The sequence below is a fragment of the Pituophis catenifer genome, unplaced genomic scaffold (assembly GCF_029215685.1).
Source record: "Pituophis catenifer annectens isolate HBS135680 unplaced genomic scaffold, rPitCat1.0.hap2 SCAF_1, whole genome shotgun sequence".
Classification (NCBI taxonomy): Eukaryota; Metazoa; Chordata; class Lepidosauria; order Squamata; family Colubridae; genus Pituophis; species Pituophis catenifer.
This window is the reverse complement of record NW_027256881.1, coordinates 231,934,969-231,950,350: the sequence shown is the minus strand read 5'-3', so window position 1 is coordinate 231,950,350 and position 15,382 is coordinate 231,934,969. Positions and strand designations below refer to the sequence as shown.

The following is a 15,382-nucleotide window of genomic DNA, read 5'->3' as shown; positions in this document are numbered from 1 at the left end:
AGTATTTCTATTAAGACAAAAATCAACACCATTGCAATTTGTTGACACGCCACAAAATCATTACGTGGTTTAGTTTTTATAATACAAGTATCCCTCAAGTTATGACAGCTCTGAAGGAAGGAATTTACAACAGTCCTCAATGTTTGATAAGACTTTCTCATAAGCAGTTTGGGGTAATGATACCACACACATTTTCTCCAATATACCGTAGGTATGCCTTGTTTGAGGTTTTTTGATGCGCGAACTGCTTTGCAAAATATGGAAAAAATTAGGATTGCAAAATATACTGTGATTTGCGTACTGGTCTGAGAAGGGCACATTGGTTGAATTTACATTTAAATGTGAACTAAATTTTTCTCCAGTCCCTACTAATATGCTTCACTACAGCGCAAAGAAGCAAATAGGCTCCCCCTTCACGTACCTTTGCATGATCCTGTCACCTTCAACACAGAATGTGTGTTACTTCCCGAAGGCACAATAGTGAAGTAATCCACACTTTTCACACCCACAGTGTGTGGGCTAAACCTAACAGGGATGACTGATGTGCCACCAGCTTTAACAATGGCTTGGGTAACATCGCAGGAAAAGACACGATCACGAAGCATTGGCTCCTTTGTTCTCTCAATCCTGAATGGAGCATCAACCTGTCAAGAGACAGACAGTTAGCTCTCCCTCACCGAGCAAAGAGGTTTGTTCTACATTGGGCAGCATAGGCCAAGAAAGCATGAAACAGATTTTCTCACAACTTTATCTTTTAAAAAGCAAAAGAGTAGTCTGTCTCCACAAACGCCTAGCTGGGAAAGTGAACGAAAGAAGGTTGGCAGCTGATGTGGTTAGACATTAAGAACCACTGACATACTGCTTCTTTCCATGTTGGTTTCATTGTTTGTTACTCTCTAAGGATCGAGAAATGCTTAATAGGCCAAGCCAGTCTTTCAAGTCTGTTAACTCAGTCTTACAATCAAGGATCACCGAGCTGAAAAGGAATTAGAGAGGTCCTTTAGCAAAATTGCAGGCCTGTAAGTAAAACAAAGCTGCATTCTGAAATTTGGCCACACATGCTATTACCCTCTCTTTCCACCACATTTCTGAGCAGATCGGTTAACTAAAGCAAGGCCTGGCCAGTTTCTTACACCCAATAAAATTATAAAAATGGTCCATTCGGTTCACGTGAATTGTCCACATAGCAACAGAGACAACCCTAAAAAATTGATAGTTGGAAAAAGATTTTCATCCAGATTTCTCCCTTTACAACAGAGATGGATGACTTCAGGCTCATTTTCTGAAGCATCTAGAACTCCGTCCAGATTATATTACCAACATTCAGCACTATATTTGGGTTTTTCCTCTCCTAAAATTGTAAGGAAATGGATCTGTTATTCTTTCACTTAACTTGATTACACCAATTTGATTTTTTTTTTTTTAAAAAAAGAAAACCTGATCTCACATAATCTCCCAAAGAAGTCAAACATGTGATCCTGTTCCTCACTAATGTTGCCATAGTATCACTGGCATTCCTCATTTGGTGCTTGAAGACACCTTCTGCCCCCTCCCCCCCCCCAAACGGTGTTGCCTGTACGGATAAAATCATCCACTTCGAAAGTGGAAGGAAAGGAAACATGTCCCTGTGAGAAGAACAAGCTGCATTGGATAGAACAATCTCTTCTTCACATTCAAGAAACACCTTTCCATACCACAGATACATTCAGTATCTCCATTTCTTTCTCCACAGTGCTGTCAACAGCAACAGAGCCAAAGGAAAGCACATCCCTGAACTTTATAAGCTTGATATCTTCATAGGTGTCTTCTGGCACATTGACCAGCAGGTGGGGATATTTGCCTAGGGAAAAAAATCACTGTGTTTAATGTTGGAGATGGCTGTGTTCTGAATTTATGTCAATTTTGACATTTGGGTCACTGCACCAATGGTGTGGCACTATTCATGCTTTGACCTGAAACGTGTTACAAGAAAAATATTCTGGGAAAATTAATTTCCCTTCTAAATTTTCCTAACATGAGTTTTATGGTGAGGGTCAAAAGCCTTCTAAATTATGGGCAATTGACTACAAAACATGGACACGAGAGACATCAAACTTCCTATTAAAAGAAAATGAAAAAAATAATAAGACAACTGTCATTTTCTTGCAAGCAAGTATCCAGACATGGGAAAGACTTGTCAGTTTTCAGCTACAACATTTATACATGTTGATCAAGAAAATAATGTTTCTTAACAATTTGGAAGTATCCTGAGTAAAAGTTCAGAGGCAATACAATGATATTGTGGAAACAAAGAAATAAACGACTTTAAAACCCCAAACTGAAATTGGTTTTTTTTAAACAGCCATAAGCTACACTGCATAATAGGACAGGACCAGTGGTGGGTTACCCCCAGTTCGGACCTGTTCACAAGAACTGGTAGTAAACCAGCAGGAGGCTCCACCCACCGACCCGAACATCATCAGGAAGTTTCTGTGCGCAGCCCCATTGTGAACCAGTAGTAAAGGTAAGTAGAACCCACTTCTGGACAGGACTACAGATCTTCCCAAGCTCCTCGGTTTTGAACATTGCAGATAAATGTATTGGCAACCATACATGTAACCCCTAATGCATTGTTTGTCCTTGGTAGGTGGAGATGCATTAGGATATATACACACACCAGAAGCATATAGACTTAGAATAGAACAGGGATGAAATGCTCCCGGTTCGGACCGGATCGCCCGATCCGTTAGTTATGGCAGCGGGTAGTTCAGAGAACTGGTAGCAAAAATCCCTGTGGGGTTCCCCCCCCATGCCCAGCTGAGTTGCGCGATCATCAGAGGCTGGTTTTTTTACTTTTAAAAGCATTTTTTCTACAACCTCTCCGGCCAAAGAGATTGTAGGGAAAAAAAATGCCTTTAAAACCTCTGACGATCCCAGCTGAGTTGCCTGATCGTCAGAAGCTTTTAAAAGCATTTTTTTTCTGCAACCTCTTTTTTTTTATTTTATTTTAATTATATATTATTAAATTAACATTACAAACAAACAACATATACAATACTTCACCCTGTGCTATACATAAGAAAGGAAGATTTGGTTCTTCGGATATATCCTCATGATCGCCAAAATCCACGTTCTCGGGGTACAGGTACCGAAGCATCTAATTGCAGTGTTTAGAGGGGAAAGTATTAAGTTATCAAGCAGGAAATATAGAAATTATAAAAATAAAATTGAAAAAGATAAAAGCCAGATTAAGGAATTGGAGAATCAATTTTTGCTTACTAAAGAAAAAATTTTTTTGGAGGAATTAAATTTGCTAAAAAATAAATTGATAGAAGAGGATATAGAATTGGTAAAAAAGAATATGAGATATTTAAATAGGAATTTTTTTGAATTTAGCAATAAAAACTCTTAAGTTATTGGCAAGGATGGCGAAAAATAAAAGAGAGAAGAGAGAAATTGGAACTTTGATAGATGATAAGGGTATAAGATGCTATAAAAAATTAGAAAAATGCGAAGTGGTCAGGAATTTTTTTCAAAATTTATATTCGAAAAAATTAATTGATCGGGAAAAACTGAGAAGTTATTTAGAAAAACATGTTGTGAAAATTGACCAAACATATAAAGACTTGATGGAAGAAGATATAACACAAAACGAGATTAATGGAATAATACAAAAAATAAAATTAGGGAAAGCTCCAGGTGAAGATGGATTACCTGCTGAGTTTTATAAAGAATTTAAGGAAATAATAACACCAAAATTGCAAAAATTATTTAATGGAATTTTACATGGTGGAGAAGTTCCGTTGTCATGGAATAGAATGGTGATATCTATAATCCCTAAACCAGATAAAGACTTAGAAAGGATTGAGTCCTATCGGCCCATCTCCTTAATTAATCAAGATGCAAAGATATTTACCGCCATTATAAGTAATAGATTAAGTAGATTTATAGATAGATATATAAGTTATAATCAAGTAGGCTTTGTGAAGGGTAGATACATGACCGACATTGTCAGAAGAGTATTAAATATTATAGATGTTGCTGAATATAATGCTGACAAAATAGGTATAGTATCATTAGATATTTTTAAAGCTTTTGACTCTGTACAATGGGAAACTATTAAAACAATCGTTGAGGTTTTGGTAATAAGTTTATACATGTTATTTCTGCAACCTCTTAAGGTTGTAGAAAAAATGCTTTTAAAAGTAAAAAAAAAAAAAAGTTGGCCACGCCCACCCAGTCACAATAACCCACCACCACCACCAAGGCACGCCCACAGAACCAGTAGTAACAAATTTTAGATTTCACCCCTGGAACAGAAAATATAATTTCATTCTTCTCCCCTACAGTGATGTAGGGAGAAATTACTACTGTATCTACCAAAGGAGCAATTTTGACAAGAAATGAGGTGGGGATGATGGACAAACTAAGCTCTTCAGCATATCTAGCTGAAGGTTAGTCAGCTGAAAGTCAGAAAGATGAATGGAGCTGCCAGGAGGCTGAAATTTTGCTGAAGATACATATCAAATGTTGCGTTTGATACTTTTAGAGTGTAAATGTTCTTACCAACAGCTTTCAGTTTAAGAGTCTTCTGCTCCTGATTGTCTCCAAAGGTGCATGTTGCTAAAACATCATACACCAAAGCCATCTCAGGTTGAAAAGTCACCTTCATTATGCATTCTTCACCGGGATCCAACATGCCACGAGAAGGAACTAAAAAAAAAGGTTCGGGCACCTCCCAGCTGAAGCATGTCAGTAGATCCCTGCAAAAAAACAGTCCATAAACCAAAAGTTCTTTATCAAACCTAAACAGTGTTTCTCAAAATATTGGAGTTTTTTTGAATTTTTGTTTAATTTTTAAACAAAACTTAAAACATAAAACAATTATCCCATGCTGATATTTGGGAAGAGGGAACAACTAGTCTAGCATACAGGATAGAAAGATTCTACTTGGAAAATGCAATTCCATAGAAGTTGTGGACCTGACCCATAAAAGGCTTCATACGTCATAACTAGTGTTATGAATTATACAGTTATTGTTGTTGTTGTTAGTTGCGAAGTCGTGTCCGACCCATCGTGACCCCATGGACAACGTTCCTCCAGGCCTTCCTTTCCTCTACTATCCTCTGGAGTCCATTCCTCCTGGTTCGGCCCGATTCCACCGAGCCGGTAGCGGTGACGATATGACATCACCGAACCGGTTCTGCCCCCCCCCGCCTCCCCCTGTCCCCCCTGTGTTATTCTTACCTTTTATTTGGACCCACCCTCAATCTATTGCTGCCTCCTGAGTCCCAGCTGATTGGCTAGAAGGAAAAAAACTGTTTAAACTCTTGCCGCTGGACTTCAAAGGGCCGCCCTACAGCTGATCAGTGTTAAAAGGCAGTTTGATGGTAGACCAATGCCTGCAAAAACAAATGAGTAGACCAGTGCCTGCAAAAATAAATGGGTAGACCAGTGCCTGCAAAAATAAATGAGTAGACTGGTACAGCTCTGCAAGCAGTTAAAAGCCTGGTAGACCAGTACCTCTGCTCAATCCTAAAGAATAGGGTTGCCAGGTCTGCTTCCAAAAAATAGCGGACAAGCGGGGGTGGGGGGGTTAAGTAGTAAAAAAATTTAAAATATATATAATTAAATTATATATTTTCTTACAAACATTTTAGCACGTATTAAAATAATCACTTCAAAACTTTACTTAAAATTCAAAACATCAAATATATTATAGTAATATGTAAAATATTAAATTACATTTTACTTTGCTGTCGTGTGTATTTTTTATTTGACTGCGCAGCTTTGATCAATTCTTTGTGTTTAAGGAATAATTCTTTAATTTCAGTACAACATTGAGAAATATTAAAAAATATACAAAGTTCACTTCAAACTGATGGTACAAGCAGTTAGTTACGTTCGTCAGTCCACAAATTTCCCTTGACGCTGAAAATTCATTCAACATTTGCATTTGATACCGGAATTGATGCACAATACTGGAACAGTTTCAGTAAACTCGGAGCTGGCTCTTTCTTGAAAAAGTATGTCCACTTATCAAGGGATGAATTGCCCTGCAGATGAACATAAACTTCTTCTAAGGCAGAAATTTCATCGAAGAGAGTGTTGGGTGGAAGTTCTTCTCGCCATGGTGATAATAACCAGATCTTCGTCATTTCTTCTAAAGTTGGAAGATTATTGTGATCAATTAGATTGAAACAATTTAGTGTCTCATATACTGAATCGGTGAAATTATACCACTTTTCTAGGTACGCAATGGCTCTTTGATACACGTTGATGGCTTCTTTCTTGAACTTTTGCACGGCATTCTCAGGCAAATGTTTTTATGTAAGGCAAATAAAACTTTCATTCCAAAAAACTGCTCATCGTATTTTTTTTGCAAAGAATCATGCAGCTTACACATAATAATGTGAAGATCACATGCAAGAATTTTCTTGCTTTCCAGCTTCAGTAGGGTGTCTTGCATTATTGACATGAAAAAGTGCATGAAATATAAATACAATTCTGAAATTGTTGGTTCATCGTCCTTTACGAGTTCATTTTCCTGATCTGAAATAAGGTTCCAGATAACCTTATGGCATTCATCGGATCCAAGAGAAATAAAATACGATTTTAGAAGTATCCAGTTTAAAAGAAGTCTTTCGACCGCTTTAAACAAACTTAACCAATGTGTTGGAACATGGCGCGAAACTTCATGGAATTCTGACTCGCAAAACTTATGTACCATTTCATCATAAAGCTTTTGAATAAAAAAAATGTCCACTATTTTGTGAAAAAAAATAGTGAACATAATGTGAAAAAAGTGGACTGTCCGCTCAAATAGTGGATACCTGGCAACCCTACTAAAGAATTGTCACATGACCATCAAGCCACACCCACAAAACAAGCCACACCCCCAGAACCGGTAGTAAAAAAATTTAGAACCCACCTCTGGCTCACGCCTACTGCTTCAGTGACTCTATTTAGCCACCTCGTTCTCTATCGTCCCCTTCTTCTTTTGTCCTCAATCTTTCCCAGCATTAGGCTCTTCTCCAGGGAGTCCTTCCTTCTCATTAGGTGGCTAAGGTATTTGAGTTTCATGTTCAGGATCTGGCCTTCTAAAGAGCAGTCAGGGTTGATCTCCTCTAGGACTGACCGGTTTGATTGCCTTGCAGTCCAAGGGACTTGCAGGAGTCTTCTCCAGCACCATAGTTCAAAGGCCTCAATTCTTTGGTGCTCAGTCTTTCTTATGGTCAAACTTTGACAGCCATACATTGCAACTGGGAAAACCATAGCCTTGATTATATGCACTTTTGTTGGCAGGGTGATGTCTCTGCTTTTTAGTAAGCTATCTAGATTTGTCTTAGCTTTCCTCCCCAGGAGCAAGCATCTTTTAATTTCTTGGTTGCAGTTCCCATTTGTGGTGATCTTGGAGCCCAGGAAAATAAAATTTGTAACTACCTCCATTTCTTCCCCATTATTTGCCAGGAATTGAGAGGGCTGGATGCCATGAACTTAGTTTTCTTAATGTTGACTTTCAAGCCAACTTTTGCACTCTCCTTCTTCACCCGCATCAAGAGGCTCTTTAGTTCCTCTTCACTTTCTGCCATTAGAATGGTATCATCTGCATATCTGAGGTTGTTGATATTTCTCCAGGCAATCTTAATTCCAATTTTTGATTCGTCTAGCCCCGCTTTTCTCATGATGTGCTCTGCATATAAATTAAATAGGCAGGGCAATAGTACAGTATACAGCCTTGCCGGATTCCTTTCCCAATTTTGAAACAATCAGTGGTTCCATGTCTAGTTCTCACTGTTGCTTCTTGACCCGCATATAGGTTTCTCAATAAGATGGTCTGGTACTCCCATCTCTTTAAGAACTTGCCACAATTTGTTGTGATCCACACAATCGAAGACTTTAGCATAGTCAATGAAGCAGTAGTAGATGTTTTTCTGGAACTCCCTAGCTTTCTCCATGATCCAGCATATGTTGGCAATTTGATCTCTAATTCCTCTGCCTCTTCAAAATCCTGCCTGTACTTCTGGTAGTTCTCGATTCACATACTGCTGGAGCCTAGCTTGTAGGATTTTGAGCATAACTTTACTAACATGTGAAATGAGTACAATGGTGTGATAGTTTGAACATTCTTTGGCATTGCCTTTCTTTGGAATTAGAATGTAAACTGACCTTTTCCAATCCTGTGACTACTGTTGAGCTTTCCAAATTTGCTGGCAAATTGAGTGTAGCACTTTTACTGCATCGTCTTTTAAGATTTTGAATAGCTCAGCTGGAATACTGTCACCTCCACTAGCTTTGTTGTTGCTCAGATTTCCTAAGGCCCATTTGACTTCACATTCTAGTATGTCTGGCTCGAGGTCAGTGACCACTCCATCTTGGTTATCAGGGATGTTAAGCTTGTTCTATTATAGTTCTTCTGTGTAATTTTGCCATCTCTTCCTAATCTCTTCTGCCTCTATTAGGTCCCTGCCATTTTGGTCCTTTATCATGCCCATCTTTGCATGAAACATTCCCTTCATATCTCCAATTTTCTTGAAGAGGTCTCTAGTCCTCCTTATTCTATTGTTTTCTTCTATTTCTTTGCACTGTTCATTTAAGAAGACATTCTTATCTCTTCTAACTATTCTCTGGAATTCTGCATTCAATTGGGTGTATCTTTTTCTTTCTCCCTTGCCTTTTGCTTCCCTTCTTTCCTCAGCTATTTGCAGAGCTTCCTCAGACAGCCATTTTGCTTTTTTGCATTTCTTTTTCTTTGGGATGTTTTCAGTTGCTACCTCTTGTACAATGTTGCGAACCTCTATCCATAGTTCTTCAGGCACTCTGTCTATCAGATCTAATTCATTAAATCTATTTGTCACCTCTACTGTATATTCATCAGGGATATGATTTAGTTCATACCTGAGTGGCCTAGTGCTTTTCCCTACTTTCTTCAATTTAAGCCTAAATTTTACAAAGAGAAGCTCATGATCTGAACAACAATCAGTTCCTTGTCTTGTTTTTACTGACTATATAGAGTTTCTACACCCTTGGCTGCAGAGTACATAGTCAATCTGATTTCTATGCTGACCATCTGGTGATGTCCATGTGTAGAGTCCTCTCTTAGGTTCTGGAAAAGAGTGTTTGCTATGACCATTGCATTCTCTTGACAAAATTCTATCAGCCTGTGCCCTGCTTCATTTTGTACTCCAAGGCCAAACTTGCCTGTTATTCCGGTTATCTTTTGGCTTCCAATCCCCCATGATGATTAAGACATCATTTTTTGATGTTAATTCTATAAGGTGCTGTAGGGCTTCATAGAACCGGTCAATTTCATCCTCTTCAGCACCAGTGGTTGGGGCATAGACTTGGATTACTGTGATATTGAATGATTTGCCTTGGATTCAAACTGAGATCATTCTGTCATTTTGGGGATTGTATTCCAGTATTGCTTTTCCAGTATTGCTTTTATTAATTATGAAGGCTACTCCATTTCTTCTGAGGGATTCTTGCCTGCGGTAGTATACCTGATGGTCATCTGAATTAAATTTACCCATTCCTGTCCATTTTAGTTTGCTGATTTGATGTCGATGTTCAGTCTTGTCATCTCTTGTTTGACCACGTCCAGCTTCCCTTGATTCATGGATCTTACATTCCAGGTTCCTATGGAGAATAGATCTTTACAGCATCAAACTTTCCTTTCAGCACCAGATGCATCCACAGCTGAGCATCCTTTCGGCTTTGGCCCAGTCGCTTCACTCTTTCTGGCGTTACTAGTACTAGCCCTCTGCTCTTCCCCAGTAGCATATTGGACACCTTCCGACCTGAGGGGCTCATCTTCCGGCGTCATATCTTTTTTCCGTTTGGTACTGTCCATGGGGTTTTCATGGCAAAGATACTGGAGTGGGTTGCCATTTCCTTCTCCAGTGGATCACATTTTGTAAGAGTTCTCTGCTATGATCTGTCAGTCTTTGGTGGTCCTGCATGGCATAGCTCATAGCTTCATTGAGCTACGCAAGCCCCTTCACCATGACAAAACAGTAATCCATGAAGGGGAATTATACAGTACTCCCAGTCTAATGCAGCACCCACAAAGAGGGTATGATTTTGTTAGATTGGGTCTGTCCTATTGGGAGTCAGGTCATTTCATAAGGACCATGAGAGGAAGGAATGAGTTACTTAAGAGCATCATGTTCCATATGGCTGCATCTGTTGCATAGCTATAGGCAGATGAAGATTCTTCTGACTACAGCTTCCATCTCCTATTCTAGCAGGAAGTATGAATCAAGGCAAACCCCTAGATCTTGGCCGAACATTTAGAGACTGGACAGAAGTTGCCTAAAATCTCTGGATTGAGATGCACCATTGCTTCCTTCACAAAGATAAATGTGATCCTTCTCTCAGAAAAGCATTAAGTATTCCTCAAAGCCATGGATCTACCCTCTCTGTGCCAACTCAATTGATCTAAGAGAGGCAGGGATCTACTACAGATGATCCTGCCCATTTCCTTAGACTCCACGTGTTTCAAGGAATATAAATTGTCACTACAGTCATCTCAATGGATTCTGTCAGCAATGAATCCATCTCAAAAAGAATGAAATCAGAGTAACAGTAAGGGAGATCTTCTCATCCATCACTCTCCAAGTAGCTGCAGGTAATCCTCCACTATATTGGAGGTCTAAGATTGGTTTCTTAAACACTTTTGGTTGTGTCTGATCATGTTTGCTTTTCATTTTCCCTTTTGATACGCTATGTATTCGTTGTTTCATTCCCTTGGACTCCTCTGGGAATCAGGAAGAGGCTGCTCAGGAGCAATTTCATTCAATGCCTTTGCCAACTTCATATCCCATAGCTCAGTGAGAGGAAACTTGAAACTGCCAATATAATCATTGGTACATTTCCAAATGCACTCTGGAAAACCCTAGCAGTAATAAGACACCTGAAGAGGACCTTCCTAATCCTATCCTCCCTGCATTCTGAAAGCTTCAGGGTGACAAAAAAATGTATTGTCTGTGGTAAGTGAGTCCCTGGGACAATCCAAGGTTATCATTATGGCCAGGAAATCCTACCTTTCCTGACCTAGCCCCAGTGCATGGAGGTTGAAATTCTCCAGACCAAAGGCTTGGATAATCAACTCCAATTCAGAGACCAGCCTGACTTTAGAATTAGATGTTGCTTGGCAGGAAATTAAACACTTGTAGAACCACTAGCAATTTCCTAATGTCCAACTTAACACATAGGATCACTCACAGTTAGCTAAAGTAGAAGGCATCAGGTTACTGCTACTCATCTTCCATGTCTTAAAGTCACACTTGCTGCAGTTACTGAAACCCAGAGCATATTTTCATATAAGGACTCCCTTCTCATCCTTACCCAGCCATGTATCACAGTGATATATTCCAGTCCATATAATATTAGCTAACTTGTCTCCTAACAAGCCTCCGTAGTGAAAAATCCAAATTAAAAATTTCTAACAAGCATACGGCTGCTACTTGACCCTTCCTGAGCCCCACAGGAATTGTTAGAAAAAAATATGGCAGATGGCAGTAGCTCAGTGTTTTTTTCTGAAACAATGCCCACCTACTCCAAGGAAGAGACAAAGATAAACTGGGCTGATACAGAACCCTGTGGGTTTACTTCCAGTAAAAAACAGCCATTTTGTAATCCAATGGCAGCTCTATGTTGTGCTCTTAAAACTGTCTTGAAAACTGAATATGTCTTCCACCTTTATAAGTCTGGGAACTGAAGTATTATGGACTTTATATAGTCAAGCGAAGAGTTTAATTTGCCTGTTGGTTCCTATTATGGATTCTAATAGCTCTCAAAACTGCTGGTTTTGATAACACGTTCTCACTTCCCTTCAGCAACCTTTCCCAGTTTGGTGCCTCCTCCTCCCATCCGCCATAAATCAGGTGAGAATTTTACTCTAAAACATCTGAAGGTACCATGCTGGGGAAGCCATTTTACACTATCTAGAGCAGAAATGAGGAGCATTTCTGTATCTCAAAACATCTGGTGGCAACCCAAAAGTAAACAACTTTGAAGGGTATAAATAAAAAAAGTGTGCCTACCCATTATTGTACAAAGGAAAGGAGGACTCCACAAAATGATGGACAGCACAAGCAGGAAGCTGGATGGTATGTGGGAAAAGGAGTTCAAGGTGTGGTAGCTTAGCTAGCAGTGCAACAGAAAATTCTCCTTCTGGCTTTTCAAAGAGGATGCTGTCTTCATATTCCCTCTGAATAAGAAGAACAGAAGATAATCAGTTCAAATATGTGTCCCATTTCAAATGTAGTTGGGATGGACATCTCCTTGTTATGCATAACTGACAAGGGGACAGACAGATGAATGTACCTAATGAATGTCTGTGTAAATTATTTCTTCATGTTTTTTTAAGTAAGATTTGAAATGCTTATGAAGCAAGATTGCTGTGTGGAAATATTAAAACTAAAAGCATGATGAAGCATAAAATGAACCAAACTAACAAATAAGCAGCAGATTCTGAATTAAAATATCTTCCATTTAAATACCTCTTTCGATTATTAGCCCAAAATGAAAGAGAGCACTTTGGACTCCATATGGAATCGAATATGACAAGATAGTAAAAAAGTAATAAGATAGTAAGTTAAGTAATACACAATGAACAAAACACACTAGCCGCTTGTGTAAAATTTAAATGAGATTTGCTTCTTTTTGGCCTAGTATAATGTGTAAACAGAACTGGTGAATTAGCCATAGCTTTAGAGCAATAAATTCCAAAATATTTTTTCTAATGGGATTTTTTCTTGCAGTTCTGACTCAGTATAGTATGGCAACAAGGGCACAAGATTTGACTTTGATTTCCTGGTTTATTCCTGGTCTGCTTTTTTTGTTTGTTTTGTTTTTGATGCAGAGCAGGCATTTATGTGGAGCACTGTATTATTAAGCATTGTACTATCCCAGTCCTGATGTAAACTATTCGTTTCAGCGCCCCAAATCTCTTTGTCTGCCAAGTTGGGCAAAGAAATCAGAGGAATTGCTGCTGTTATTTTAAATAATAATAACTCTGAAATAAGTACAAACGTGACTTACCCTTTCCAAAGGGCGGAAGATAATTGGCAAAGTTAAGGACATTCCAGGGGTCAGAATAATTGGCTGTGGGAAAATGGTGATGAAGAAACGTGTAGTGGGAGGTCTGCAACAAAAGGAGCACAAAAAGCATAAATGAAGTGATACTGAAGAGATTCTGGGTAAACAAAGCAAAAAATTACATAATAAATCACATTATATGAAGCATACAAAAACAAGCATGCAAAATTTTAAGAAATTGAAATATTCAGAGACAGAAAGATAACGATAGTATTTCCAAAACTGTTAAAATGGAAACTATGGTTAACCCGGCGCTGAAAAATATAGAAAACCAACCAAAAGATAGTAGCAAATAAAGAAAGATCAATTCTGCATGGCAGCTTTAAGCTGTGAGTGTCCTGTCCTGGGCTCAACTGAAAATGAAGCCAGTTTAAGAATTTCATCCTGGATTTCAATCTGATCCTCCACTATAGCAACGATGCTATCCATGTGTTCCAGACAACGGTATGTCCTCACTGGTGGGTTGCCCTGCCTATGCATCGTTCCCACTACGACTAGGAAAGCTAATTCTAACTGCTTTCCTCTGCGTGGGTGGGTTTGGAGAATATGTGTTTTCCCATCACTGGCCTCATAGCCCCATTAGCTTTGAACCACTCTCCTGCCCTGTCAGCAATTTACCCCAGAGGCTCTTCTGCATGGATGCTTTAAGTTGCTTATCTCTTGGGCAGAAACCAGCTAGAAATGAAGTTGGCTTAAGAAACTGCTCTCCTACTTCAGCTTTGACAATAATGCCAACGAGGTATTTTGCCTGATGGCAATCATCACAGCCGCTAATTCTATGCATGTGCATCACATTTTAAGAACCCCCTTTCACTGATTCCTCCTCACACTTAACAGTTTTTTCGGCATGTCTGCCAGTGATCCATGAAGGTGGAACACCAGTTTTCCTTCTTCCTGTCACATGAGCTAGAAGAGGGATTTGTCAGAACTCTTATCAATTTCACTTGTTTGTTTGTTTATTTATTTAAAAGTCAACTGTTCCACCATTGTATCATGAAAGCCATGGAGGACAATGATCAGAGAGGAAAGTTATCACCATCACTGTGCAAGCCGCCAGTTGGAGTGGAGGCAGTCTTCTACATTGAAACAAAGCACAATAGGCAGACCATATAGCCCTACTTGGAGAAAACTGATATGGAGGGGGGGAAAAACCATGGATAGAGATTGCTGTGGCAGTAGGATGGGTTAGGTTAAGTGTGAGATCATGAATTCCTGTCCTCAAGAATCAGTTAATGGACTATCCTCATGCTGTGACATGCAAGACAGGCAGATAAGCCCCATCTTGTCAGGTTTGTTTTAGAAGGGATAAGATAATAATTCTAGACTTCTGGACTTAAATACTCAGGAAAAATTCCATTGACATCTCAAGGAATTACTTCCAAGGAATTCCACGTAAGATCAGGCTGGATAAGACTTAAACAATAAGATCTGGTCTAAGCAATGTGAAAAATTATCTGGATTTACGCATTGGGCGTATCATACCCCCATCAACCATAATCCTGGTTGAATAATCAACAGTTGCCTGGATATATATTCCTTGTATAAAACCAGAGAATATAGTCCATAAACCATAATGTCTAGAAAGGAAGCAAAACCAAAACCAAGCAAGTCATAATGTGGCTTTGCACAAAACAGAAGCGTAAGTTTATGACATTTAAAATAGCTGCTGAGATTCAAGAGAACAATATCGGATTTCAAGAGTGTTTTTCTTGAATATAATTTGGGTTAAGTGAGGAACAGCCAAAAGAATAACAAATGGTAAAAAGTAGGAAAAGCTAAAGAATAACAAAGGAAAGCTCCTTTTACAATTGCATGGTGTACAAACCTGAACTTCAGCTTCTGGGGTTTCAGACACACATTTCTTAATATTAGATGTTTAGTGAATTCTCTTCCTAGTGACCATCTTTGCCAGTTGAGAGTCTCAGCTACTTCAATACCCCAGAAAATATTCTTCTTGGGTTTTCTCACAGAAGAATCTAAAGACATCTGAGAAACACCCATCAGGGTCTGAAGAAGTGGAAAAATCAAGTTATGGCTTAGCTTATTATCTTATCTGAAGGCTGATAACCAATTTTATTCAACCAATTAACACAAGGAACTGTACCCTCCCACTAATGTTTCCCAGCAGCTAACCTGGGATAGTTTAGATGATATGAGTGAAAATGGATTTCAACATAATGGCAATTAGAAATCTCGTACTAACTAAATTAGAAAACCTACACACCTGCTTGGTACCATTGTGACAGAGTCTTTGAATGGAATCTTTCTTGGCTGTACATCCATGCAGATGAGTGAGCAT

General features: G+C 38.9%; 1 protein-coding gene across 1 annotated transcript in view; it reads right to left on the bottom strand.

Moving 5' to 3' along the window:
- CFAP65 (cilia and flagella associated protein 65) overlaps positions 1-15,382 on the bottom strand; it is a 50,941-nt gene extending 35,559 nt beyond the window's left edge. Inside the window, exons 1-7 of the mRNA XM_070957144.1 lie at positions 15,308-15,382; positions 14,909-15,090; positions 13,027-13,129; positions 12,027-12,193; positions 4,546-4,742; positions 1,695-1,840; positions 422-644 (exon numbers count right to left, since the gene is read on the bottom strand). Coding sequence (XP_070813245.1) covers positions 422-644; positions 1,695-1,840; positions 4,546-4,742; positions 12,027-12,193; positions 13,027-13,129; positions 14,909-15,090; positions 15,308-15,382 — 1,093 coding nt within the window. The remainder of the gene's footprint in view (positions 1-421; positions 645-1,694; positions 1,841-4,545; positions 4,743-12,026; positions 12,194-13,026; positions 13,130-14,908; positions 15,091-15,307) is intronic.